The sequence below is a fragment of the Balaenoptera acutorostrata genome, chromosome 4 (genome assembly GCF_949987535.1).
Source record: "Balaenoptera acutorostrata chromosome 4, mBalAcu1.1, whole genome shotgun sequence".
In the NCBI taxonomy this organism is placed as follows: domain Eukaryota; kingdom Metazoa; phylum Chordata; class Mammalia; order Artiodactyla; family Balaenopteridae; genus Balaenoptera; species Balaenoptera acutorostrata.
This window is the reverse complement of record NC_080067.1, coordinates 147,552,224-147,577,592: the sequence shown is the minus strand read 5'-3', so window position 1 is coordinate 147,577,592 and position 25,369 is coordinate 147,552,224. Positions and strand designations below refer to the sequence as shown.

Sequence of the window (25,369 nt, the reverse complement as noted above, 5' to 3'; positions counted from 1 at the left end):
TAGCAAACTTCATTCAAATACCCAAGCTTGAAATCTAACTTGCTGTTATCAAGTGTTCTGGGAACAGTGCCTGCGAGTCTGCAGCTAGAGAAATGGTACCCAGCTTGGAAACAGAACACGGGAAAATGAAACAGAAGACGCCTGAGTGAAGAAATAAGTAGCAAAACTAACCGGGTCATACTTGCAATTCCCTCTTTTTATATCAGGGGTTTGGATTTTTCACACCAAGGGGAAGGCACTGTCTAGGGTTGTTGCCTTCACATCTAGGTAAAGTGGCCCACAGAATAGGAACCCATGAAAAAGCCAAGAGGGCAAAAAGAGAATTGGAATTTCAGAGATTTCTATCTCTGAAATGTATTTTGAAACTATTACCTCTCAACCAGCTGAGAGTGGAAATGATAATGAGATTCTGATAACAGAACCTCCTATCATCCCATTTCAAGAGGGCATCGTTCCCACCACGGCCGTGCCTGAATGAATCTTGAAGAACACAGAAGATCCATGTTCTAAGACACAACTCAAACCTTCTTCACAAGAATCCCACAGATTCTTGTGGCTTCTGGAGAGTCTGTGAGGACACCAAGACATGTATAAGTGGCTTCACATCTCTTTGGCATGGTCACCTATTTCTCAATATGGAGGTGACCTGGGGAGACAGTGTGCAGGGCAGGTGGCTGAAACATCCATAGGAAGCCTATTTTGAACACACATAACACTCCAGCCAGAGGAGATACTTCAGTTGGCCCTTCCAGTGGGGTTGTAGTATATATCCAACCCATCCCAATAGCAATGCAAAGGGAACCCTGAACTTGGCACACAGTGACAGAAGGGATATTGGCTTTAAACCCTTCTTCTAATGACATCACGTTAAAGTCATCTGCTTTTCTTTTGCCTAAGCCCTCAAATAAATGACAGCAAGTGTGGATTTCCCCAAATAAGGATACCACGGCACACCCAACTCATCACCAAAGACTGAACACGCCAAAGGGAAGACGCATGTAGGTCAACCGTTGACGGACTTGGTTAAGCTGTTTCAGATGGGTGTGCTCGAGCCTAGGGAGTCCTGCAAAGAGAAGCACGTGGTTCCAAAGCACAGGAAAAAGTAGACATTCCCTAGCATCTTTTGCATGTCTTGTGCCTTCCTTCCTCGGAGAGCTGGTCAGGAGTATGGGTATTTAGCCATTTCTCTTATTTCCCCAAAGAATAATCAGCAACCTACCTTCAGAGGAGAATTGGAAAAAGAGACAATTAAGCTAGTGAAAGAGAACTTGTTTTTCTTCTTAATACAGTGTTTGTTCATTTTAAGTAAGAGTAAGCTTATGTGATGGTAACCAGCTTGGTGACAGAACGTCTCCAGGTTGACGTGTGGTTCAGCACCCATTACGTCTCGCCTGCTGGAAAGAGGATTGTTTAGGTGAGGGCAGCGGCTGGAAGCAAGCTGCCTGCGCCCCCATCAGGCACAGGACCCTGGGAAAAAGTCTCAGCAGAGGTAGTTTTTACTTTTATACCCAAAATCCTATGGAAGTATTGAGTACAAAGAGTAGGTTTCCTTCCCACTCGAAGGCCTTCCATCTTCAGAAGAGGCTGGTGAAGACTTGAGTGAGCATCTCTCTCTAGTAGAGTCCAGCTCCCGTTCAGAGCACAGAGAGACCCAGAAAAGGGGCCTGCTGCTCTTTTTCCAACTCAGAAGGGGGCAGGATGGTCATACCATCAGGCCCCAGACTTCTTCTGCTGTCATACCGTGAGCCTTCTTGTACCACGTTGACGCAGGCTGAGCCTGGTACAAAATACCCTTAAATGTGATGAATACAAAAAGCTTCCCATTAGCTAAGAAGAATTATAAACTATATGCACTTATTTCTCCAGAGATAGGAGGGAGGAGAGAACAAGCCAAACAAGCAAGGCTCTTGGTTTTCTTTTCTTTTCTTTTTTTTTGGGAGGGGGGTGGGGGGGGTGGCACACCTAGATAGTTTGGCATAACCAGCTAATAAAGCCTGAAGCCCAATTCACTCTGTTTTGATTATGAATGAGGTGTCTTTTATTATCATTTTCCTTGGAAGTAGGAGAGTAGGAGGAAGCTTTAAAATCAAGAATCAAAATACAGTGAATCTGGAAGGCATCTGGGAGCAGAACAGAGACTTAAGACTAATGGACACAGGAAGAAACCTTGCCTTATAACCCCTGCCTGCTGCCCCTTGAATTGTCATAATCCTTGAGTTCAAGGTTGCTAGAGTTTAGGCTTTTCTCTTCATTTCCAGCGATGCCGGACGAGAGAGGACTCATCATTGACGACCTCGGGATCTGGGGGTAGATGCCGGCACCGGAACGGAAGTAGCAGCAGGATAATTAAGATAAGAAGGATGATTCCACACACGCTCATGAGAGTATAGGACACGATCCACAAAATGGGCTCATTCAAAGGCAGGGCAGGGACGCAGTTGCTGGCTATGTCCTCTGTTGAGAAAGGCCCAGAAATTTCAGACACTGGAGCACCTGTGATTTCTGAGGAGACAGAAGGGGGAAAATCCACAGCTATGAAATGAGCAGTCCATCTCTATCGCATGACAAAAGAGATAACCCTGTGCTTTATCAGCCCAAGTCAAGTCACATCGGCACTCAGGTTCCAAGGGCCCAGGCATCTGAGCACGCACCGAGGGAGGTCTCGGTGGCCGTGTCCCTTCAGAGGGTCCGGTCCCCTTCACACTGGAATGACAGCATGTTTCAAGGTCTGCAGGTGTTGGTGGGGAGTAATGTGCAGAAGGGCCCGTGCAGAAGCGTCAGGTGATTCGTGGAGGCTGGCAAGGCTGGCAAGGCTGGAGTGCTATGCAGGTGAGAGTGTGTCAGTCAGAGCCTGTTAGGAGCTGTGTGGTCGTGCTTCCTCAGTGGAGATGAGCAAGGAAGAGTAGGGCAAGTAGGAAGAGAAGTACCATCTAGAACAGAAAACTCAGCCGCACCCGCCAGAATCACAGGGATTTCCCCTGTAAGTCAACCTGAGTGCATGCTCTGTGGTGGATTCCCCAGTAGGTAACATGCTCACATCAGCCTGACCCACATTCCTAATGGGTTCCAAGACCAGCTGGGTAAGCCTGGCCCAGGAGACCCTTCCCCATTGCACTCCTGTCCTATGTACACATAGGACACATCTCCAGTGTACACAGGACCCAGAATCAAGAGTGGTTAGTGAGTGCAACAGCAGATTCAGGACATAACTGGTAACCAAGAGAAAACACGGCTACAATTCATCCTGTGACTTTTGCAAACTGACTCTTGAAAAATGTTCTTCCTGGAGAAGGAAGTTGAAGTGATTTCCTGAAGCAGGTTGGGGATTGCCAGTATTTCATTTGTCTACACTAGCCTGATCTGCTCCTTTCAGAAGTATAGAATTTGCTTGGCATCTCAAGTTTTACCTGGAAAAAGAAAAAGGCCTCATGACCCATTTATCTGTATTTAACTGCAGAAATGAATATTTAGGTGCCAGAAAATAACACTGCTAAGCATTAATTTTCCTGTAAGTAAAGCCTCAAGATCCTAAGACCTGCCAAGTAAGATCTTTTTTTTACTGAGGAAAGAAAAAGTCAAAATAACAATGGAATAATAGTTAAAAGTGTGGTTTAAAATGTGGGAAAAGACAAACTCAAATAGTTTGCAAAGAGGTGACATTTTCTTGTTACAAATGTGGATTCTGTAAATGTGGATCCATGGCTTTTTCTAAGTGTGCTGGGAGAGAAAAGCAAGCGACAGAGCCTGCAATACCTACGAACAGAGGGATGCTGGCCTTCAGTTAATCTAGACACCCAAGTGCCTGTAGCATCTTCAGCTACCGGCAGCCTGCCAGGTCCTTTTGAAAATCAAGTTTTGTTGGAACACAGCCACTTTCATTCATTTATGTATTGTCTATGGTTATTTTTGTGCTAAAACAGCAGAGTGGGACAGTTGTGACAGAGACCATCTGGCTCAAAAACCTAAAATATTTACTATCTGGCTCTTCGTGGAAAAAGTTTGCCAATACCTGGCCTATAGCATTTAACAAACATATTAAATAACAAAAAATAACTCCACTCTTCTTATTACAAAGGCGATACATACGTACAGTAGAAAATTTGAAAATATAAGTAAACAAGGAAATAAAAACTCATAAATTCACCACCCAGAAACGTCAATATTCATAGTTTAGAGTATAATCATAGGCATCAATTTTTTAAACAAAGATGGGATCATGTAACACGTGCTGTTTCATACACTGTATGTTCACATTACGTAATAAAAATCTTTTGATTATCACTTCATTTTCCACAATGCTATTTTTATGACTACACAAAAAACTAAACTATAGATGTATCGAATTTGCTTATCAATCCCTATTTGTGACTATTTAAGTGGTTTTCAATATTTCCACCATTATAAACACTGACATATGAAACATATTGTACCTAAATCTTTGCCCATATTCTTATTATGTTTCAGAATGAATAAATAAAGTCAAATATGGGTCAAGGTATGCTCACTTTTAGGCATCTGGATATCTGCTGACAACATGCCCACAGGAAAGGTTGAGCCACTGTGCACACATGCCCACCAGCATAGGATGGGGGTGCCTCTTCCCATTCTCACACCAGCATCTATAAGGAAGCATCTATAAGGAAGAATGATGGTCCTCAATCCAAGATCATAATGTTTACAATTCTCTGATTACTAGTTGGGGGACTATTTGAAAAATACACTCACTGGCCATTTCTATTTCTATTCTAATTTCTATCTTTTTCTCATGGATTTGTAAGAGTCGTTTATATGGTAAAAAACTTTTTTTTTGGCTGCAAATGTCTTTCCACAGTAGGTCATTCGTCTTTTCAAAGATTTATTTACTTTGTAAATAGAGAAACTTTAACAAATGCAATCGTGAGAGTGAAACATGCTTAGTGCAAAGACAATATCTTAATAGAGCAAAGCACAAAGAAATGAAAAATCACTTGAAACCACTTCTGCTTCTAGACAAGATGGAAGAGGAACCAGATTTACCCTCCCACCTGAAACAACTAAAATAGACACACAAAAAAAAAACATGAAAAAAAGACTCTGAAGATATTAAAACTTGAACAAGGAGAGACAGTAAATCCTGAGAGATGGGAAACAGATGGTGTGAGCCACACAGGTGCCCTCCTTACTGTCTTGAGAGAGTTCCTGGGTTGTGGCACAGAGAAGGGTGACACTGGCGGGGTATGGTGGTCTCCCCAAGTTGGGGAGACAGAGGCAGAAACCCAGAGAAGCAAAGGCTGTTAGAGTTTGCAGGGAGAGGGGTGCAGAGGAGACAGCTACACAGAGAAATGCCGCACATCTCCAGAGGACCTCCCCTGAGCCTCCAGCTGAGTGCTGACCTTAAAATGAATGAAGGCCAGTGAAAGAACCACTTGGAAGGATTAAAAGAAACAGTGCTTGGAGTTCACACAGGCCTGAGAATAATGCCTATTGCCAATTATTTCCTGTTCACTCTTGTTTCCCACAGTGAAAAAAACAAACAAAAACCCAGAAAAACTCACTCAATTCACAGGGTACTTAGAGCACTAAGGGTCTTTCCTCTGTAATAGGAAAGATTAATCATAGACTAAACACTGCTCTGATCCCTCTGATAAAGCTTAAAAGCAAGACAAAAAAGGATCAAGCTCTTTCTAAGGAACTTAACTGTGACCCAGAACAAACCTCAAGAGTATTTTAGAGGATACAAACATATTCAGTGCCCAACAAGGTAAAATTCACAATGTCTGGCATCCAATACAAAATTACCAAGATGCAAGGAAAGAGGAAAACACAATAAGGAGCAGGGGAAAACTAATCAACTCAAACTTAGCAAGAAATGACGCAGGTGATAGAATTATTAGACAGGGTATTAAGACAGTTATTATAACTCTATTCCACTCAGGAAACTAGAGGAAGTATTAGCCATGTTAAACAGAGACATACAAACTATATATATATATATAAAAAAGACCTACATCAAGCTTCTAGAGATTAAAAACTGCATTATGTGAGATGAAAAATACACTGAATGGTGTTAATAGCAGATAATACACTGCAGAAAAAAGACAAGTGAACTTGAAAACATACCAATAGGAACTATCGAAATGAAACAAAGAAAGAGCAAAATACTGAAAAAAAACAGAAAATCAGTAAACCATGGGACCACCTAAATGAGAGGAGAGGATGGGAGACAGAAAAAATATTTGAAGAAATAGTAACCAAAAATTTTCCAAATTTGATAGAAAGTATAAACCCGCAGATCCAGGAGCCTCAAAGAACCCCAAGTATAAGAAACATGAATACACCAGTGAATTGCTGAAAACCAGTGATAAAGAGAAAAATCTTTAAAGCAGAGAGAAAAAGAAATATTATGTACAAAGGAACAAAGAAAAGGATTACAGAAGATTTCATGTCAGAAATAATACAAGCTACAAGATAGTGGGGCAACATCTTCAGAATACCAGGGGGAGAAACCCTGCCAGCCTAGAATTCTACACAAAGCAAAAATATTTTTCAAAAGTAAAGATAAAAAAGATGTTTTCAGACATACACAAGCAGAAAGAATTTATTATAGGCAGACACACACATGCGCGTGCACAAACACACACACATATGCATAATGAAGGATTATTCAGTCTTAAAAAATAAGGAGATCTTGCCATTTGTGTAACATGGATGAGCCTGGAGGACATTATGCTAAATGGAATTAGCCAGACACAAAATGACAAATACTGCATGATCCACTTACATGTGAAATCTAAAAAAGTCAAACTCATAGTTTCAGAGAGTAGAATGGTCGTTGCTAGGGGCTGGGGGGGTGGGCATATGGGGAGGTGTTAAGGCACACAAAGTTGCAGTTATGCAAGATGAATAAGTCTGGGATCTAATGTACAGCATGGTGATTATAGTTAACAATACTGTATACTTGAAATTTGCTAAGAGGGTGTATCTTAAGTGTTCTTACCACTACCAAAAAAAAAAAAAATAGGAAGAAAGAAAGAAACTACTATGTGAGGCAATGAACATGTTAATTAGCTTGGGTGTGGTAATCATTTCACAATGTACACATATATCAAAACATCAAGTTGTATACCTTAAATATGTATAACTTTTATTTGTCAATTATATCTCAATAAAGCTGAAAAAAAGAAAGAAATCATCACCATAGAGCTGCACTATAAAATAAACTAAAGGAAACCCTTCCAGCAGAAGAAAAATGATATCAGGTGGAAACACTGGACCTACACACAGAAAAGAACACTATAAATTGTAACTATGTAGGCAACTGTAAAATCTTCATTTCTAACTTTAAATATTTAAAAAGATAACTGACTGATTAAAGCAAAAATAATAACAATATATTGGGTGGTTTGTAACACACATCTAAGTAATATGTATGACAATAACTGCACAAATGACAGAGGGGAGAAAGGGAAGTACACTGTGTAGGTTCTTTTACTCAGGAAGTGGTAGATGTGATAAGGTAAATGTGGATACTACAAACCCTAGAGCCACTAAAATAACGTAGCAAAGAGTCATAGCTAATAAACAAGGGGAAAAAATGCTCAATTCAAAAGAAGGCAGAGGGGCTTCCCTGGCGGCGCAGTGGTTAAGAATCCACCTGCCAATGCAGGGGACATGGGTTCGAGCCCTGCTACAGGAAGATCTCACGTGCTGCGGAGCAACTAAGCCCATGTGCCACAACTACTGAGCCTGTGCTCTAGAGCCCGTGAGCCACAACTACTGAGCCCACGTGCCACAACTACTGAGCCCACGTGCCACAACTACTGAAGCCCGTGTGCCTAGAGCCCATGCTCTGCAGCAAGAGAAGCCACTGCAATGAGAAGCCTGTGCACCGCAACGAAGAGTAGCCCCTGCTTACTGCAACTAGAGAAAGCTTGTATGCAGCAACAAAGACCCAATGCAGCCAAAAAAAAAAAAAAAAAAAGGCAGAAAGAGAAAAAAGGGAAAGAAAGAACAGAAAAGATAGAGAAAACACATAGCAAGACTGCAGACTTAAACCAAACCATATCAATCATCACATTAAATATAAATAGTCTACACTAGGGGTTTGTGGACTTTTTCCATAAAGGACCATGTTAACATGTTAGGTTTTTTGGGTCATACATGATTTCTATCACATATTCCTTTCGATTTTTTTAAACAACCTTTTAAGAATGTAAAAACCATTCTTAGTTCATGGGCCACAGAAAAGCAGGCTACGTGCCAGATTTAGCCTGCTGGTTGCTGTTTGCTGAAGTCTGGTCTAAACACCCCAGTTGAAAAACTGAGATTGTCAAACTAGATAAAAAGCAAGACCAAACTATAGGCTGCTTACAAGAAGCCTACTTTAAATGTAAATACTCAATTATGTTAAAAGTCATAGGATGGAAAAAGATGTATCATGCTAATGCTGATAAAAAGAAACCCAGAGTGGCTATATTAATATCAGACAGAGTAGATCCAGAGCAGAGGATTATCAGATAAACATGGTAATTTCATAATGATAAAATGTTCAATTCATAAATATGACATAATTTCTGCCTCTAGCAACAGAATTTCAAAATATGTAAAAGAAGAATGGTAAAAGTGCAAAAGGAGGAATAGACAACTTCACAAATATAGTCAGAGATTTTAACATCCTTTTCTCAATAATAGAGCAAGGAGACAGAAAATAAGTAAGGATATAGACAACCTGAACGATTCTATCAATCAATTTGACAATTACAGAGTACTCCACCCACACAGCAGTATATACATTGTTTTCAAGAGCACATAGGACATTTACCAAGATGGACGTATCCTGGGCCACACTACAAGTTTCAATAAATTTTAAAAGATTCAATTCATACTATGTTCTCTGGCAACAGTGGAACTATACATCAACAACTAAAAGATAGCTGGAAAATCCCTAAATATTTGGAAACTAAATAACACATTTCTAAAACTATAAAATGTCTAGAAAAAACACAGGAGGAAATCTTTGTGTCACTGAGGTAGGCAAAAAATTTCTTAGCTCTAACACCAAAAAGCACAATGTATAAAAGAAAAATACTGATAAATTTTATTTCATCAAAATTAAGAACCTGTCCTCTTTGAAAGACAATATTAAGAGACTGACAAGACTGGGAGAAAATATTTGTGGGTCACATTTTTGATAAAGGATTTGTATTCTGAATATAAAGAACTCTGAAAACTCAAAAATAAGAAAGCAACTCAATACAAAAATGGGCAAGAAAATGGGAAAAGACACTTCACCAGAGAAAATGTGTAAGTGGCACATAAGCACATGAAAAGATGTTCAAGACCATGAGTCATTAGGGAAATGCGAATTTAAACCACAATAAGATACAACTAACTACCTATTAAAGTGAAAAAGATGGACCATATCAAATGTTGGTGAGGATGTAGAGGCACTGAAACTCTCATACACAGCTGGTGGAAATGGAAAAGGACACAGCCATCTCTGAAAAACAGTTTGGCAATTTCTTAGGAAGTGAAACCTACCCCTCTCCTATGACTCAGCCATTCCACTCCTAGGTATTTACTCAGGAGGAATGAAAATTATGTCCAAGGGCTTCTACACTAATTTTCAGAGCAGCTTTATTTATAATAGCCAAAAAAACCCGGAAACAACCCAAAAGTTCAACAGGTGAAAGGGGTAAACCAATTATGATATATCTATGCAATTGAGCATTGCTCAGCATAAAAATGAATGAACTACTGATACATGAAAAAAAAATCAATCTCAAAATAATTATGCTGAGTGAAAGAAGTCAGACAAAAAGGAATGCATGCTATGATTCCATTTATATGATATTCTAAAAAGTGAAAAGTAATCTATAGTGACAGAAGGCAGATCAGTGGCTACCTGGGGTTGGGGTCGGAGGCAGCAAGGGCTGGGGGGCAGGAAGGACAGAAAAGTACAAGGAAACTTTGGGGCAAGATGATGAAAATGTTTATCATCTTGTGTGTGGGGATGGTTTTCAGGTTGCACACCTAATGTAAAACTTACCAAATTGTACCCTATAACACAAATGGCTCATTTCATACCAATTATATCTCAATGACGCTTTCAAAAAATCAAAAGAACAAGGCAGTCAAAAAAGTATGTCAAAGAATAACACATGTGAAATGATTGCATTTAGGTTAAAAAAGAAAAACAAAACCAACGCCAGCTCTGCTAGGTACCTAGGGTAATTAGTATTTTAGTATTGTTCTTCAAGTGGAACGCCCAAGTTTATACATGTTTCCATATATGAGACACACACACATCTGCCTAGATTTATGATGGGGTTACAGCCCAGTAAACCCATGATGAGTTGAAAATATCATTAAGTCAAAATGCATTTAATACACCTGACCTACTGAACATCGTAGCTGAGCCTAGCCTACCTTAACAGTGCTCAGAACACTTACATTAGAACACTTACATTAGCCTACAGGTGGGCAAAATCATCTGATACAAAGCCTATTTTATAATAAGGTGTTGAATATCTCCTGTAATTTACTGACTACTGTATTGAAAGTGAAAAACAGAATGGCTGTCTGGGTACAGAGTGGTTCTAAGCGTGTCATCGGTTGTTTACCCTGGAGATTGCGGGGCGGACTGGCATCTGAGGCTGCCGCCGCCCAGCATCCCAACAGCATCGACAGCATATTGCGAGCTCAGCCGAAGATCAAAATCCACACCTCAAAGTAAGCTTTCTACTGAATGCATATGGCTTTCACACCATCACAAAGTCAAAAAATCTCAAGTCAAACCACCATAAATCTAGGACCATCTGTACATATATACAAATACAATAAAAATAGTAAAAAAAAAAAAAACAACCCAACATCATCAAATTTTCTTTAATGTACATGTATTATTTTTATAATCAGAAAAGTTATGTATTTTTTAAAAAGTTTTTGAGAACTAGCCCCAATTTAAGGTTGTCAGATATAATGTATTATCTGGAAACAACAGCCTTCTCACATTTGCTAACCAGCCACCCAATGTTAAAGGAAAGTTGATTTTAAATTACTTCTGAAGAGTATTTTCTAGAAATGCCATTCACTGAAAAGCCTGTGCATTTATTACACATACTACTAATTCTGTGGTCACAGAACAGATTTTCACTTTTCACATTGGATTTATGAGAGGCCATAGTGTGCAGTGACTAAGAGCATGGTCCCTGGGGGGCAAGTCCTAGTTGCCGCTTCTGAGCTGTGTCATTTTGGTCAAGTTACTGAACTTCTTTGCCCCGCAGTTTCCCCATCTGTAAAGTGAAGCCAATAATAGCAGAGTCTTGTTGTGTAGATAACCAAGTCAATAGGAGTTAAGCACTTAGCAGGGTGCCTGCACTAAGGTCAGTGTTTACTAAATGTCAGCTGTTAATACACTGTTACTTTAAATTCTTTCATCAAGGGCTTGGGTTAAAATTTTAATTATGCATTTTCTGTCTTGTCTCCTAGAAGGTCAGGACCCAGCTGATAATGAGTGCCTAAGGAAGACAGCTCCTCTACCAACTATAAGAATTATAGTGGTCGGGTCTTTTCCACCACAGCATACAAAATGAAGTGACCCGTCCCCTCCCATGGATTAGTTGGTACTGAGATGCTTTCTGAGTGGATGTGGTTTACTTGGAAGAGTGTCCTGGAATTATAGGACCGGTGCAATGGATTCAGTACCGTTTTGCTCTGCAACCATGTGAAGCCACTTACCATCCCAAAGCCTCAGTGTTCTTTTCTGTAAAATGAGGAAGCAGGGCTGCCTAATCTATGTCTTTGGGGGCCCTTGGCTTTGGCATCTTTTGGTTGTACTCTAAGTAGATGGCAGAGGCATATCTCTGAGACTCTGTTCTTAACAGCTAACTTTCCTATTTTTAAACATGAACCAGAATATCCAGTTTCAACCTGCCGCAAAGAAAATTCACAGTTAAACGACTGCCACAATCCACGATGTGTCTCAAATTGTCTAAGCTGAAATCTATACAGTTCTTGGGTGCTAAATGTCTCAATCTATAAAAAGAGATGGGTGGTGTTTCAGAAGCTTTGGATACATTAAGAGAAAGTTGTCAATTTTAACACGCTACTATTTTCCTAGCTATAGGACATTTGGTCCAGGCAACAGAGGCAGGTGAATGTGCTCCAGCCCCTGGTACCTGTTCCAGGTATGTGCGACTATGTGCTGCAGACCCAGGCTGGCCTTCTCCATGACACGCCACGACTGCCACCTTGTTTATCTGGCTCTGATCTGAGACTAGAATAGTGACTGTCCGTAGGAGTGGAGGGTGAGTTGAGGAGAAGCAGGGGCAGAAGAAGAGAAGCATCTGGGGATCTTTTTCCAAAATACCCATCACGCACCCACCCACCACCATTCTTGTATACCTTGGCTGAAAAAAGAGGTGAGGATGTAGACCATGCATATTTTAAAAAGCTCCCCAGGAGATTCTAATCAAAAAGCTCCCACTCACTGCCTTCTTTCCCACCCCAACCCTTATAGAGAAGCCTAATCCTGTAAGCTAAGTGTTGTCTGACAAACTCAGATTATTATGAAAACCAAAATAAAGACACTAGGGGAGAAGGGCAGCTCCCAAAGATTTTCAGGTTCTGGTTGGTGCAAAGGTAGAACTTTCTCCTGCTATAACACACAGAAAAGAGGACAAAAACAACCCTTAATTTTAAATTTGTAGCTGAGCTCAGAAATAGGCCCCAGGGCTGGGTTCCAATTCCCAACGAGTTGGAGGTGGACAGAAGACTTGACCCCAGCACCAAGGACAGGGGTGCTAGAGATGACATGCCAGCAAAAGTCTGGCCCATCAGTACAGGGAGCCAGGAAAACTCTACCAACAAGGAAGCCTGACTCTGTCTGAGGTTTGAGGAGGGTGGAAGCTGAGGGCAAGAAAGACTGTCCCATGAGAAACAGAACCTCAAAACCAATACCTCAATCATGGCTGGCATCTAAATTTACACAACTTGGTGTAGAAACACCATACTTCTCATGGTTTGAAAAACACTCAACAGAAAAGTGCAAATTGCTTTATAGGAACATTTTTTACAACCCAAAGTGCACTCAACTCTCTCAGATTGGGAAAAAAACAAAAAAACACTCTCACTAAAGATAAGCTCACAACAAAAAATTACAAACCAAGTGAGAAAAAAAGTCCACCAGGAGAGAACAGTCAGCAGACACAAAAACAAGGAGATGAGTTCTCTATCAATGATAGAAAATACAACAATCTGCTTGCATTATACAACAGCTGTGTTTAAAGGGATTAAAAACTCACTAAAATACCAACAAGATTATTTCTTTAACTAACAAGCTGATTCAAAAGTTCATAAAGGAAAAGAAAATTAAGAATAGCAGGGAAGTTTTGAAAAAAGAACAATAAAAGGAAACTAATACTATACAACATATCAATGGAACAAAATAGGGAACCCAGAAATAAATATATATCTCCCAAATATTTACTTGAATTTGGTGTGCAATAATAGTGGGATTTCAAATTAGTCAAGAAAAGATAGATCATTTGATAAATGTTATAGAAACAATCTGGCAGTCATCTTGGGGAGAAAAAATTTAATCTGTACATGCTATGCCAAGGGAAATCAAACATAAAAGTATATAGTTAAATAACTCACAAAATAATTTTAGTGAGAAAGGTAATTTTAAAAGGGACATTAAACCCAAGAAACTTAAAGCAAAAGACTGATATATTTACATGCATAAAAGTAAACATTTTTTACACTAAAATTCATCAGAAGCAAAGTTTAAAAATAATTTCCGATTGAGATATGAATTTTAGCTTTTCTTTCTCCAGACAAATGAAGACATAAAGAGCTCTTAAAAATTGACACCAAAAACTAAAAACCCAACAGAAAAAAATGGGGAAAAGATAGGAGTGGATAGATCACAGAAAAGGAAAAACAAACACCCTTAGATATATGAAAAGAAACTCAACCTCACCCATATAAAGCAATACAATTAAAACTGCACTGAGATAATCTTTCTTCACCTATCAGATTGGCAGAATTCCCCAAAGTGTGTCACTATTTTGGTGAGTCGGACTGGAGAAACAGGCCATCACATACATTGCTAGAGAACTAGTATAGTCAGGTATTAGCGAGTATAACCTCTATGGAAAGCAATGTGACAATATTCACCAAGATTACAAATGATACACCCTTCAACCCAGTAATTCTATTTCTAGTTATCCAACCTGGAAGTATACTTTCTTATCTGTGAATAGACATATATAAACGGTATCCATTGCAGCACTGTTGTAACAACAAAAGATTAGAAACAACATAAATGCCTATCAATAAGGATTAATTAAACAAATTAGGAAACACTCATACAATAGGAGATCATGAGGCTCAAAAAAGTAATAACAAGGGAAGATTTTATGTACTCATGTGATTGAATCTGAGAGAGTGGGGTGCTGTATAAATCACTGTACCTTTTGAATATTACCCAGCCGTTTTTTAAAATTAAATAAAAAATGATAAAGGAGATAAAGGAAATACAAGCCACAACAAAATTATTACAGGACACTACAGAAAAGTAAACTAGTACATTTGAGAAAGTACAAAATAGAATTTCTGAAAATGAAAAATACGGTCAATATAATTTAAAACTCACAGAATAGGTTAAATAGATCGAACACAGCTGAAGAGAGAACTAGACCAATATAAGATGTACCTGAGGAACCTACACAAAACGCAGCAAAGAAAATATGAATGAAAGGTCAAGGGTTATGGAGGAAATAACGAGAACTCCCAAAATTTATTTCATAGGAGATTAGACGAGAGTAGAAGAATGGGTGTGGAGATACAGCTGAGAATTTTCTAGGGCTGATGACAAAGAACATGAGTTATCAGAATCAGAGTGCACAATGAGTCTTGAGCAAGATGAAAAAATAATCTATATCTAGATATATCATGGTGAAAGTTCAGAACACTAAAAATTTAAAATAAAAGAAGTCTCAACAGCACCCAGAGAGAAGGAATAGATTACCCTTAAAGGTATAACAACTGAAACTCACTGGCCTCTTTTCACCAGCAATTATGAAGCAGGAGAGTAATGAAACAGCATCTCCAGAACACTAAGGGAAAACGGTTGACCTAAATTCCACACACAGCTAAATTATGATTCAAGAGGTGTGGCAAAATAAAAATTACCTTTCACAGACTTTTATAAGAGAAATCCTAAAGTACATTCTGCAGCAGAAAGAAAATTGCTGTGTAGTGTCCCAGTGAATGGAAAGATGACCATTTATTCACCCATTCTCCTTTGAAGGACTTTGGACTGTTTTTAGTTTGATGAAAATGATAGTTTTATGTAATTATCATGAATGCAGCACTTCGGTTAGTTTTATGGATAAAGCTGTTTCTGGTCAAGTCTTTCAGTGGACATACACATTCATTTCTCCTTTGCATATAGCTAAGAGTGAAATTTGCTGGGTCACTGAGTAGGAGTATGTTTAACATTAGTAGAAACTGTTGAGCAGCTTTTTTTAATTCATACTAAACAATGTCAGCAACTAGGAATCCCTTAATTGAGGATTGGAAGGGACTTCCACAAACCCAACCCATCCATTATGCTGAATGGTGAAGTATTTTAATCACCCCCATTAAAGTAAGGAGAAATGTCCATCACCATTTTCTGTTCAATAGTGTCTCTAAAAGCATCAGAAAAAGAAAAATAACTAAAAGATAAAAGATTAGAAATGCTAAAAAGCGTATTATTTGCAGATCATCTACCTTTCCAAAGAGAATCCAAGTGATTCTAACAACTTTAAAAAACGGAGAATTCAGCAAGGCGGCTGGACGCCTTGTGTAGAAGATTACTACACAATAAAATGGAAAGCCTGTATACCAAATAATCCATTAGAAAATACAATTTTAAATAATCTCATCTAAAATAACAGTAAGCGCTAAGAGGTATTTAGTAATAAGTATACGTGTAAGACCTTTTTAGAGAAAACCACAGGACCTTGCTGTAGGACATCAAAGATGACCTAAACAAATGAGATTTAGCACATTAATGTGGGAAAGACTCATACAGTAGAAATTTGATGTCTTCTCAAGTTAATCTATAAATTCAATGTAGTTCTGATCAAAATCTCAATATGATTCTTCAGGGATCTTGACAAGCTGAATAACAGGATAAAAGTAGCCAGGACAATTTTAAAGAAGAATAAGAAGAAGAGTCAAACACCTACCAGATATTGAATCTTATTATAAACTACAGAAATTAAAACCATATGTTATAGCACAGAGATACACAACTATCCCTGTTGGGACAGAATAGAATGCTCAGAAATAGACCCAGATATATATACATGACAAAGAAATTATTAAAATTCAGTAGGTACCTTGCAAAAAATATTTAACCTGAATCTAATCAAGCCTCTAGTCCTAAGTTTCCAGGAAATACGAATATGATATTAAACAAAAATGTTAAATGATACCATCAGGAAATACTCAGATGAATCTGAGTATGATACATTCTATAATACAACTGGCCTTCAAAAAAAATAAAAGCTAAGGAAAACATTTTTGGGACAACTGGGGAAATTTGAATATGGCTTAGATATTATATGATATTAGGTAAATATTGTTACCTTTTTAGGTGTCATATTGATATTATGGTTAGGTAGGAGAATGTACTTATTTTTAAGAGATGAACAATGAAATATTTAGGGGTGAAATGTCATGATATCTGCAACTTATTTGCAAATGGTTCAGCAAAAAATATATATATACATATACACATACTGATACATGGCAAAATGTTAAAATTAAGTCTAGATGGTCAGTATGCAGGACGTTATTGTATTATTTTTAGTCTTTTTTGTATATTAAATTTTTTTACAATAAAATATTGAAAAAATCAGTGGGAAACCATATATTCAATAAATGATGCTGAGAAAATTCAGTGGCCTCATAAAAATTAGATTCCCACTTCACATTTTAGAAGAAAATGAAACAAAAGTATAAAGTACCTTTAGAAGAAAAATAATCTCTATTTTTTTAGAGAAAGGAAGAATTTCTCAAATAAAGTACAGAATAGAAGCTATAAAAAGGGATTAGTAAATTTTACTTCATTAAATTAAAAATGTAAATAAAAGACACAAAAACCAAGAAAAGCCAGAGAGATTAGGAGAAAATATGTGCCATGCATATAACCCAGAAAATTAGTATCTAAAATATATAAAGAACTTATGTATGTCAATAAAAAATAATTAGAAAGATGTACACAAGCTGTTAATAGAAAAATTCACTATCAGAGAAAAAGCTTAACCATCCCATAAACATATCAAAAGTTATGTCATCTCACGAGCAATTAATTAAAATGTAGCACTATTTCACACACATATTGGCAAAAAAGAAAACAAAACAAATATGATAATACTTCGAGGGAATGAAAATTCTTGTATAACTTTGGTGGTCCAGCTACTTGGAAGACAAATTAGTCAGCAGCCAGTAACACTGAAGGCTGGCATAGCAAATCACCTAGAAATTCCATTTCCAAAAGATCTCACTCACGTGCACAAAGATGTTCAACGCAGTTGAAATATCAGAAATGACCCAAATGTTACTCAAGGCCAGAGTGGGTAAATAATCTGGGTATATTCTCACAATGGAATACTACACAGCAGTCAAAATGAATGACCTAGTACAGATTTCAACATGGAAATTCTACCAAATGTAAAGTTGAGCAATCAGGGCAAGTTGACAAGGAATATGCACAGCACTAAGGCATTCATATAAATTAAAAAATACCAAAACACCAAAACAAACCAACCTATGTTTTGGTATAGGTACTCATTTATAAGTATACAGTAGGCAGATTCTAAGATGACCCCCAGTGATCCCTGCTGCCTGATATCTACTCCGTGTAGTCCCCTCCCAAGTAGTACAGAACCAGGGTTGCTCTGTGTGACCAGAAGAGCAGGCAGAAGTGATAGCACGGCACTTCTGAGATTAGGTTATAAAAGGGCTGTGGCTTCTGTCTTGGGGACTCTGTTGCGTGCTCTCTCCCTCTCTCCCTCCCTCTCTCTCTCCCCCTCTCCCTCTCCTTCTCTCCCCCTCCCTCTCTCCCTCCCTCCCTCTCTCTCCCTCTCCTTCTCTCTCCCTCCCCCCCTCCTCCCTCCCTTCCTCTCCCTCCCTCCCTTCCTCCCTCCCTCTCCCTCCCTCCCTCCCTCCCTCTCTCTCTCTCTCTCTCTCTCTCTCTCTCTCCCTCCCTCTCCCTCTCTCTGGGATCACTTGCTCTGGGGTGATCAGTGTCCTACCTTGAGGACATTCAGGCAGGCCAGTGATGAGGTCCAGATGGTGAGGAAAGAGGACTCCTGCCAACAACCACGTGGGTGAACTTGGAAGTGGACCCTCCAGCCTTCAGGTGGCTGCAGCCTCACAAGAGACCATGGGCCAGAACCACCAGCTACGCCCCCTCTCAATTCCTGACCCTAGGCACCTGCACAAGGCCATGGAATGCTGCTAAATTGGAGGTAATTGTTATACAGCAATGGATAACTAATCCAAGGTAGTTACAACCAAGAAGTGAAATTATAAGTGTGCGGTAATTAGGAGAAGAATATACACAAATTTCAGGATAAAGAGTAATTCTGGGGAAGGAATTGGCATGGGGCTATATTTATTTTTATTTCTATGAAAAATTTTTGAAGAAACCATAACAAAATGTTAGCATTTGTTTGATCTGGGTGTTCCCAAGTGTGTACATAATAACATGATTTCTTGCAATTGAAAACATTTTGTTATTTAAAACATGCTATAACTTAAAAATAAACACTTTAAAAAGAAAAAGAAAGGCAGGGTATCTCTTCCACTTACTATGGTGCTTTATTTAGACCACTGTCTAGCTCCTAATTGCTGCCCTGAGGGAAGTAATTACTTTAATGGCTAAACAATTTGCACTAAAGAGAAGACATATCAGAGTATATTCCCACTGCTGGTAAAATCTAATGTTTAAGTACCAAGACCTTAAGTGCATTTAAAAAAAAATAGCCCCAAAGAAGTTGTATAAGAGCACCTAACAAAGAATTCATGATGAAGTGCAAGAGACGGTCTGCTTAGAGACACTTAATATTAAACTATTTCCAACAGTAATTCACTCGGGAAATATACGAAGATTAAGCTCTCTGAGGTATTAAGTAAAGTGGACGATATAACAGCTGTTGCCATCATAGCCTCTGCTTTAATGGTATTTAACAAGAGAACAGAAATTGTGGGGAAATTGCTGTAGTTCTCAGATCCTCTGTGTTAGAAGAAGGGAAAGAGTCACAGTTGGGAGATTCAGTGGTGTTCCAGGTTGTACAGTCCCAGGTAATGCTACAGAGAAAGCTCTCTTTCAGTGATAATCTAACAGGTTGAAAGAGTTAATACACAGCTGAAAGGTAAACATTTACTCATGACTAAGATAAAAAAAAATGTCAAGTCTCAAGGATTCCAAGCCTGTTCACTAATACAAAGAAATCTGCACTGGTATTTAAGGAGATACATTGCAAGATATCAAATATGTCCCTGGGGTTAGATGATTTTATTTATATAGAATATGAATTGGCCTAATACTTAATTTTTGCATTGAATATTTCTCTTTTTCTGTTCTCCAAATTGTTATTTTACTTTGTGGGAATAGACAGTGTGTTTTTTGGTTTTTTTTTTTGTGAAATTTTTATTCAGCTTTTGTAATTTTAAGCAGAGTTTATTCTCTAATACCAAATAATATATGCTTACACTTGCTTCTATATATTTAGCTATCTAGGTAGATGGCATATCCCATATAGAATACAGTGGAAGCACTATAATAAATATATTTCTTATTATAGAAAGTGTCCAAAAGATTACACCAAGACTGAAGGATACCAAATGTAGCTTATATCTAACGTTTTCATTGGCGCTAAATAATATTTACCAAAATTATTAAGTTGGATCTATTTTAGCATCCAGGACAGACATATCAGACTATCATTGATAACATATTTAATAATACATTTAAATTTAGAAATTTATTCAAATTTTCAAGTTTTTCATGAAATTCTTTAGAATTAGACATTCTAGCTCTACATTTTTTTTTTTTTGAAACAAGAATATGAAGCATCACTTACCTGCTTTATTTACTGGGCCTCTATTTTAAGACCACAATTTAGGTAGTAAGAAATAAGAACTGAAACCTCACCTCCTGAATAAATCAGCTGTGACCATTTGGCATTTTGCCTGTGTACCCTCACCTCCCCTGCTTGCCTCCAAACCCCTCAGCTGGTTTTAGATCAGAGTGAAGGTCTGGTCCAAGTACAGGCTACCAGCATGGTCAGCGAGCATCCCTGCCTGTCATACAACTACAACTAATGTCTAAGAATTTTTTCTTCCTCAAATTCATATTCCCTTTCCTTCACTACATGGCAGTCTTGTATTTCACTACAACACTTGATTTTCTTCTGTTTTATCTTTTTGTTGTCAGTTCTTTTTCTACCTCACATTTCTTGTTCTCCCCCTTAGCATGTTACCAGTACAACTTGGGGATTCCCTTCTGTTCCTGACCCCAAATCCAATGTACTGGGACATTTTCAGTTCTCTGAAACCCTACCCTGAGCGCGGCATCTCTCTCGGCCTCCGCCCTGGTGCACGCGCTTTCTCCATCCCTCCAGCGACTCCACCTCCTGCCGCTTCTGTGATTTGCCTTCTCCTCGCTAGCTCGGGCTCTATCAGTCAGAAGTACCTGATCTTCCCTCTAAACTGTGTGCTGTGGGAACACTTCATTTCAAGCAAGCTGCTGACTGTGACATTTCCAAGTGGAAGGGGTTTACCCATCCTATCAACTTTATTGTGCTCTCCTGGTTTCTCTGAAGATCCACGCAATCCTCAAGCTAGACTTCACCGAATAATGCTGCTGTGTCACCCTCACAGCATCTCTTCAAAAAAATACTATGAGAAAAATGCACTCACGATTTTAGGATTTCTAGAAATAGCAATGACAGGCACTTACCTCTGGTTTCATAACGAGGATATCTTTGCGGAAGAAAATACACACAGCTTATCTATGCATTTTCTTTTTTATTCATTTTGCTTTTACTGTCCAAAAATTGTAATTCATCCCCAAGGCCCCACAGAGTATTTTTATTCCTGGTATGAGATGCCGTTTTAAGTTTAATACGAGAGATAACCGCAAGGACTAACATTTATTGCACATTTGCCATGTGTCAAGCACTGGACTAAAAGTCTGACATGCGTTATTCTCACTTATTCCTCTCCGCAATCCCCCCAGTACACTTTGAGGATAAGACTTTGATGTCTGAGATAGGCATGAGTGAAAGAATTCAATGGCAACTGATTCATCATCAAGAACTGCTTCCAAGTCAGTTATCTGACATCAGGTGCTCTTGTGAGGGCCCCCTGTCCAATTCAAGCATCGCTTACCTGCACAGGGGCTGGCCGCAAAGCCCACCCTCTTCCGAGCTCTGTCAAAGACCACATAGAAGCCCTCCATCACGGTAGCACCAATCACCAGCGCGTTTGTGGAAGGTGAAATGCCGAATCGGTAGCATTCATAATTCAAGCCAGCCCCCATCATGGGCTGAATGTAAAGCTGTTGAAGAGGAAAGAGCAAACAAGAAAAAACACGAATCAGGCAATGTCACAAAACCGTTGAGGCTGCCGTGTGCTCAGACTCTCCGAGGCGCCCTGGGAGCTACGGAGAACGGAGGGGGTGCTACCAGCCCTGCCGTCCAGAGGCTGGGACCATGTGCCTGGTGATAAACACTGCCGAAGTGATAGGAACACGCACACCACCTCTGACGGTACACAGGTGCGCGCCTCCAGGAGATGTCTATCTGTCCGTCCATCCATCCGTCGTCTACGTGCTCAACACTTACTGAGCACTTACTAAGGTCTAGACGCTGTCCTCAGTACCAGCAATACAAAGATGAATGACAGCACATGCTCCCTGCATGATCAAAACGTGCATGATCAAACTGACACGTGAGGAAGATGAACATCAGTGCACTTGCCGCGTGCAGGGAAGACCGGAGGGAAAGGGGTCTCAAGGCATGAAGGTGAGCAAGGACACGCCAGGGTTGTTCCCAGAGTCATAACCTGCTGGACGTCAAGCAGCTGCCATGTCCAGGTGGTGAGTCCAACAGTTAGAACCCTGCACTGATTGATGCCTGTCTGTAAACCCTTCTTCAAGGCAAGGAATCATCCTATTCTTCACTATAGTCTTGGCACCTAGGCGTCTAGTATATGCCGGGCACATAGTAGGGCCTCGGCAAGTGTGTATTAAATGAATGAGCTTGAGCAGTGTGATGAAATAGACAGCTTCTCCTGAGGGTCAATGTAAATTAAGAAAAGGTGGCGGATACACTTGGCTACTACCACCGAAATACTTCCATTTAGGGCTCTGTAAGCAGGTCCTAGAACACACAAACACACACTCCTACCTTTGAATGAACTAATTCCATAATAAAACCCCCCAAAATCACCAAATAAAATGCAAACGATAACACTGATACAAACATGATGCAAACTGAGTTTGTATCTTTCCCTCTGTCCTTTCTGTGTGTGTGCCAGTTGACTCCCAATAAAAATTCCAGACTGTAAATTTTGTAACATGTTGGGAAAGCTCCAGTATTGCTGGGTCTCAGAATAAAATGCCTGCCTTCTAACTAAAATAGCATAAATAGACAAACTGGTGGTATTTAGACTGAAACTATTTACATTTTTAGGATTATATGAAAAAAAAATCAGAATTTGCCTGTGGGCTGGGCTTGGGGGCTGCTTTTTTAGACAGGCCAAATAGGATTCAGCCCATGTGCTTCTGGAAAATAGTTTGGGGATGGACACACTGTTTTCTGGCATGACTCTTCTGCACTAGCAATCAATTGCCCATCTACTGCTGCTGATGCCTGAACGGTCCTGGGTAGGGGCCTCATTCTAAAACTTTGGTGACAAGGAGCCTTGATGATTGCCCTGAATGTTAGGAAGGGCTTCAGTTGGGCAGAGCTGGGGTGTTAGGAGGGGACCCCCAGCGCTGTTCCCAGGGGTGTGCTTGTGAAGTTCTCATCGGGCAATGGTTCATAACTGCCATCCTTTCTCAACAAGGCAATGGAAAGCAAACGGGATTGGGACGGTGAATAAGAAATCAGGAAAACACGGGAAAGCAGATTTTTAAAAAGTGAAAATGTGTACATGTCAAAGTTAACCAAAAGATATCTACAGTCTTGTAAGTGAGAATAAAACTGAATTCTTATCCAGAGTTAAGCAAATTAAATGCAATACTCCCAAACATCCCTCATTATATCTTCACGCTCACCCAGGGCTCAGCCCTGAAAGTGGCTGATGGTCCCCAGTGGACCTTCAGCTCTGCCTGCCCTGGACATAATTATAGATTTCCCCCTGAATGCCTGCTTTCCTCCTACTTCTTATGAGTCCCTGACCGTCGACTCACCCACATGCCATTTATTCTCCAGTTCACATTCACCTTTGTCCTCAAGCTGGATTTCAACTTTAGTTACAAATCGCATTGATGAAATAATGTCCACATTTTGCTGTTGGGCTGACCAAAATTTAATCACAAAGAGCACATTATTTTAAAGATGCTGAAAACATATCATTCTAACATCACTCTATGCAGTGCTGTTCATCCAAGGATATTGCACTCTTCTGAAAACGTCTTTGGCAAGTATTATTATTTCTCTTTTATAGTTAAAGAGACTGACACAGAAAGGGCTAAGTGATTTGTTCAAAGTTATAGTGTGAGTCAAGGGCAGTGCTGAGAATATAACTCAAGCTTCCGGCTCTCAGCATATGTGTCCTCTGTTGGGCTGTATTTCTCATAAAGCTTTCAATCCTTTCCCCTACAGCTCTCCATTTCTGGAATGCACTTCCCCCCATATAAAGCTGAGAATGGGGAAAAGCCAAATTATCATTTACTTTTTTCTTCTGAAATTATTCCTCTTTCCCTGTCCCCCATTCCCACTCCTTTATTCCAAATTCAGCAAATTGCAACAAAGACACATTGATCTGTCCATTCAACAAACAGTTATTATTACGCACCACCCTCTACCACATGGCAGTGCTAGGGAAGGAAGGACGATCTTTAAATCTCATGGTTCTCATCTTCAAGGAATTAAGAATTTAATGGGGGAAGAAATATGTGTGTGTGTGATTAGAGAAAAAAGAAGTCAAATGAAAAAGCCAAGGGCATAAACTCTACCCTGAAGATATGATTCCGGGCCAGATGAGTAGACTAGAAAACATGCATTATGAGTTTGAAGGGCAAGCTCACAAATGGGCCATTCTGCTCACCAGAGGTTCAACAAAGAGGGGTTGTTTGCACTGGGTCTTAAAGGATGGAAAGAATGTGGATACACAGATGGAGTGGGGAGGAGGGGGCATTTCAGGCAGGGGGGTTGGCGGAAGCAAAGGCGAGGAGACGGGAGCGGGCACCCAGTGCTGGAGGAGAGCCACCAAGAGTGGAGGGTCAAGGGCACGGCAGGAAATACGCTGGGGAGTCAGCACGGGTCCCGTGAGGTCACGGAAAGCCACACTGGCGAATGAGGCCTCCAGGACTGCAGTAGTGGGGTGGAGAGCTGTGGCTTAGCAAGATGAATCTGGCGATAGTTTTAGAAGGAGGAGAGGGTGGGGTTGTGTGGAGGGCATGCTGGAGGGTCCTGAGGTGGTAGTGAGAGGGGATGTGAGTGAAGGCTCTGGGGATGGAGAGGGGGAGGAAGAGGTGAGACACATGATGGGGGAAGATGGAACTTGGTCTATGTAACAAGATGCTTAGGATGAAGGAGGAATCAACGATTCACTGAATACGGAAAAACTGATGTTTCCATCTCTGAGCATCCAGTGTTATAGTCTCTATTCATAAATAAATCAGAAGTAAACATATATTGATGTTGTGGTAGATTCTGCAAAAATGGCCTCAATTCTTAACTTTCCTTGCAGCCAGACCCTTGTGATGTGACCTTGCAGCTCTTCCCATTGGGAGGTGGTGTCTACGTCCCCACCCCGGTTATCTGGGCTGCCCCTGGCCTGGTTTGGGAAACATTGTGCAAGAGGTGGTGGCCAGTCCCAGGGCCTCGACTTCAGGAGCACCTGCAGGTTTCTTTTTTCTCTCACAGAATCCTGCTGCCACTGTCTGAGGCAGCTGCTGGGTGGTGAGAGACAATGGCCCCATCCCTCCACCAATTGAGCCACCAGATACGCAAGTGCGGCCTTCAGAGATCATCCTAAGCCAAGGCCAACCTATCCCTGGCCAACCACCAGCTGACCAGAGACCATGTGAGCAAGCCAGCCAAGACCAGCAGACCTGCCCAGACTCACAAGCAGAAATATAAGCTCACTGATT

The 25,369-nt window shown here is 40.0% G+C and overlaps 1 protein-coding gene across 2 annotated transcripts in view; it reads right to left on the bottom strand.

The window, feature by feature from the left end:
- Positions 1-2,010: 2,010 nt before the first annotated feature.
- Positions 2,011-25,369, bottom strand: part of BACE2 (beta-secretase 2) — an 86,712-nt gene continuing 63,353 nt past the window's right edge. For both annotated transcript variants that reach the window (XM_057545626.1, XM_057545625.1), the window contains 2 exons: positions 21,436-21,604; positions 2,011-2,502 (listed from right to left, as the gene is read on the bottom strand). In XM_057545626.1, the coding sequence (XP_057401609.1) occupies positions 2,249-2,502; positions 21,436-21,604 (423 nt within the window). In that variant the 3' untranslated portion in view covers positions 2,011-2,248. The remainder of the gene's footprint in view (positions 2,503-21,435; positions 21,605-25,369) is intronic.